The sequence below is a fragment of the Limanda limanda genome, chromosome 21, assembly GCF_963576545.1.
Source record: "Limanda limanda chromosome 21, fLimLim1.1, whole genome shotgun sequence".
In the NCBI taxonomy this organism is placed as follows: domain Eukaryota; kingdom Metazoa; phylum Chordata; class Actinopteri; order Pleuronectiformes; family Pleuronectidae; genus Limanda; species Limanda limanda.
In genome coordinates, this window is record NC_083656.1 from 18,758,552 (window position 1) to 18,763,107 (window position 4,556).

At 40.9% G+C, this 4,556-nt stretch overlaps 1 protein-coding gene across 1 annotated transcript in view; it reads left to right on the forward strand.

Annotated features, from left to right (window-relative positions):
• LOC133028129 (caskin-2-like) overlaps positions 1 to 3,218 on the forward strand; it is a 52,185-nt gene extending 48,967 nt beyond the window's left edge. The window contains exons 20-21 of the mRNA XM_061095323.1: positions 45 to 270; positions 1,270 to 3,218. Of these exons, the coding sequence (XP_060951306.1) occupies positions 45 to 270; positions 1,270 to 1,366 (323 nt within the window). The 3' untranslated portion in view covers positions 1,367 to 3,218. The remainder of the gene's footprint in view (positions 1 to 44; positions 271 to 1,269) is intronic.
• Positions 3,219 to 4,556: the final 1,338 nt, after the last annotated feature.

Consider the following 4,556-nt stretch of genomic DNA (forward strand, 5'->3'; position numbering starts at 1 on the left):
TCTCATTAAGAAAAAATCTAACATCTTCTCTTCATGTCCCACAGGAACAAACTTCAGTATGGGCCACAGTGTCGGGTTCGTCGCTCCATCGTCCCCCTCCTACTCCGCCTCAGCGCTACCGGGCCTGATCGGGAGAGCAGGGGGGGCTCAGCCGGGCGTGGCCGGTCTGGAGCTGCTGGCTCAGAAGAGGCTGGAGCAGACCAGCACGTCACTGGAGGCTGCTCTCAAAGTGGTGGAGAACAAACTGGCACAGGGGAGCAGTGTGGACAGGTAAACACTCCTGATCTTTACTCACACACACACACACACACACACACACACATGTTGGTAGGCCTGCTTTACAGAAGGGCTGTCACGGACATGTAGATCCCAGGAAATGTGAAAGTGAAGAGTAACTATAGGTTTTTAAGCAGGTACAGGCGTCTTAAAGTACGAGAGAGAGGCATACAACCATAGACATATATAAGGCTAGATGCCTCGGCCAATGGAGTCGAGCGTCACCACATGGCGGCCATCTTGCTGAGGGCGGCTCGCTCACCCTTAACATTGTGTTGTAGTGGTGTGTACTTTTTAAATAACCATAACGTGTTAAATTTTCAACCGATTTTTAAACTGTTTGGTTTGTTATAAATGTCAGAGATGTAGTTATGACACTGCATAAATTATTAAATTGTTCAGAAAAATAACATAATTATTCATAAGTATGCAGTGTCATAGCTACATCTCTGACGTTTATAACAAACCAAACAGTTTAAAAATCGGTTGAAAATTGAGCAAGTTATGGTTATTTAAAAAGTACGCACCACTACAACACAATGTTATGGGTGAGCGAGCCGCCCTCAGCAAGATGGCCGCCATGTGGTGACGTTCGACTCTGTTGGCCGGCAACGCGGCCGAGACATCTAGTGTTTATATATGATATCTATGCATACAACTGCTCATGTATTTCTTCATACTATATTTATAACTCTAAACACTTGAGCCTGATGGTTATAACAAATACATTTCCTATTCTGATATATCAGCTGATATGTATTAAAAGAATTGTCAATTATTCCCAAAGATATCTTATGAATAAGAAAGATGATACAAGATAACAGATCAAATGAATAATTATTAATATAAAGTAGCAAAAAAGCTTTAATCCAAAATGGAGGAAATTCAACATCAAAATCTTACAGAGCGTGTTTTCTACGTCAATAACTTGTTGTAGGACAGCTTGACTCTCCGTTCTGTATCTGAGACCTTGTCCTGTCTCTTCCTCCTCAGCGGCAGCGGCAGCGTGAAGGCAGCAGGAAACATCCTGGACGACATCAGCAACATGTTTGACGACCTGGCCGACCAGCTGGACGCCATGTTGGAGTGACTTCACGGGCCTCTTTCCTCAAAGGGAGAAAACAGAGGAGAAGCACAGAGACAGAGGAGCTCAGAGCTGCTGCAGGACTCTGGACGGACCGATAAAGTCCCCCCCCACCCACAGCCTCTCCTCAGCATCATCTCCCTCCCCTTTTTTTTTTCTCAACGCGAGCACTTCGCCCGAGGACACACACCTGGGAATGTTACTGGAGAGAGAAACACACAGTGGCTGCAGCATCAGCCTCCGGACGTGTGTGTGTTCAGGACATTAACACTAAAGGGAATGAGGGTCCATTTTATTCACGTCACTTGTAAATATATAGATAAATCTATGGTGGCACTGTGTATGTGTGTAGTCAGATATCTTTATATTGCATATATTTATACTTCTATATGTTTGTTTTTTAACAAATGGAGTTCCTATTGACTGACCCAGTGTTTAAACCACTGGTGTATATTAGAATTGTTATATACACTGGGTTCCAAAAGTTTCAGACCACTTTCCCATTGTTGCGTATTGTCAATAAGATGGGAAAATGTCTTTCTTGTGGTAAAAGCAATATATTCCATATATGTGTATGTAGCAGATACGTTTTTTACCAAAGTCTGGGATCCTCTGCTGCCGGCACATTGAGACGTTTCTGTGTGAGGAAACTTCTTTCAAAGTTCTGCTTCTTCGAGTGGTGATTTAGGGTCTGTGGAGCTCCGCCCACTTCCCCATAGCTCGCCTCAGGGTGCTGCGGAGTGAACTTACTGTAAATGTGCTGTTTCCAAAGAATGGGAGATGCTCTCCAACACTTTCAGGGAAGGTCAACATCCTGAACGAACATGTTCCCTATCCAAACATGACTCCTACACTGTGAGAGGAGGAGTGTCTATAGAGGAGCTGAGTGTGCAGTGTGTCATGTACCACCAGAATATGTAAAGTCCATTTTTATATTTAGAAAAACCCTATTGTAAACAGATGAATTTAAACTGCATTCAAATGAGAGACTATCAAACTTAACAGTAAATATTGATGAAATGATATTTTTATTTCCCTAGTCTTTATTTAAAATGGAGTAACAAAATGTATTTTATAAAATGTAATATAACTTTATGTTTTATCATTTTACTAATGTGTCTGCCAAACTTATTCCAGTGTCACTATGCATTCGTTTCTTGCTTTAACATTTATGGTTTTTATGTTAACTTAACGTAAGGGGTGAGGATGGGGTCACATATACACAAATGCATCTTTATTTTTAAAGATGCTCCTACAAAATAAAAGTTCCATTTTGAATATAAGCAATGACTACACGTAGACTTGTAAACGTTAAAGCAGGAAACTTAAGAGTCTTAGAATGAATTAAAACGTCACTTAGACACAGAATAGAGGTGGAGTCTCTAATTGGCCTGATGAAATGATGATGTAATAACAACAGAAGCAGCTCTGTGACACAGGTTCTTCAGGTTTACTGAGGCCACGTCTATCACAGAGTTGTTAATTCTGCTTCCATGTTGTTTCCTTTGCTTGCCTCCATCGGTCCATCTCCTCTTCATCACGCTGACAGAGAATCCACTGCTTGTCTGCGAACCCTCCTTTATTCCTCCATCTCTTTGCACTCCCTGATTTACTTTCTTGTTTTATAACTGCTCTCATAAACCTCTCCCCCAACGTTTACCGTGAGAACATGTAGCTGAACTGTAACATTATCAGGGAGTCGGAATGTTTTCAAAGCATTTCGACACCAAGACATCGAAGTCTTAGCACTATCTGTTCCTCTGTTCAGTTTTAAAGGAAGCCTGTTACTTTTACTGTTAATAGTATTATTGATAAATAACACTATCATCCTGGAAGCCATTAAAAGAGAGAATTTGTACTGAGGACGTGTTTGTCTGGGTGTGTTCACATAAAAAGTTAAGTGGATTCTAGATGAAGCAATTTCACGTTCAAACTGGGATTTCAATCCAGTTCAGTTCACAAAGAATTGTCCCTCTTAATTTTTTTTTGTTTTTATTAACTATGGATATTTCATCATGAGGGAAACGTCAATCATTTTTTAGGCTAAATGAAAGGTTTGAATTAATACTTGAATGACACCCAGGAGAGGGCGCACCTCCACCATGACCAAACCTCTCACACTCATATATCAGTTCCCTAAATAAGCCTGTTTTATTTTTTCATCAAGATCCATGGATTGTTCCCTGGGGCGAAATTGGGGGGTTTTGCAAAAGAAAAAAAAGGCTTCATAATTATAGAAGTGATTAAAAAAAAAGCTCCTGGACCCGCCCCCTTGTCTAGACTCATGATGGAATCTAATGGGTTTTGTCTCGGCCCATTTCCCACCCTTCCTCCAAGTTTAGGGAGAATCATTTTTCTTGTGATCCGGCTGACAAACAATCCAACCAACGAATAATCAGACAGGAGTGAAAACATCAACTCCTTCCCGGCAAAGCTGATGACAATAGATTGGCTTTACACTGAATATCGATTTTAAAAATTGTATAGACAAATAAGTGGCAGTGGCAGAACTCAAATTTGTCTAAATCCGGGGCAATAAAGGGGCCACAATTAACCAAAAAGGGGCCGATTTATAATACTTGTTTATTTAATAATTTAAATTATCTCTTTAATTATATTACAGGCAAGTGATTCTCTATTAAATTTAAAATAGTTACAAATAGGGGCACTTCAGGGGCCAGTCAGACTTCAGCCTGGGTCAGATCCCCCCATGGATCCACCTCTGAAATGAATCCTCATGAGTTGAAAATGTGAAGAGAATAGGCTGTGTCCCAAGTCGAGTTGAAAGGACATTAACACACAGACACACACACACACACACACACACACACACACACACACACACACACAGACACAGACACATGAGCCACAGCCACCAATGTCTGTGACTGTATCATATCTAAACACATTAAAAACAGCTGATGAGACTGAACCACAACAGTTAAACTGTGGGCTGTAAAACCAAAAAGCAGAATCATGAGGCGAACGAATCTGGCTCCATCACTGAGCCCTGTCATGTTAAACACCTATTTGATCCAATGTCATGGTAACAAGACTTGAGTGGCCCTCGTTTCTTTTGGGCGACATGAATGTTTCCAAGGTCCAGAATGTAAAATACAAAACAGACATGATTTCGTTAAATCAACTTTAAATCTCATCACAATCAGGACAAACTTATCTGGACTGACACAAAATC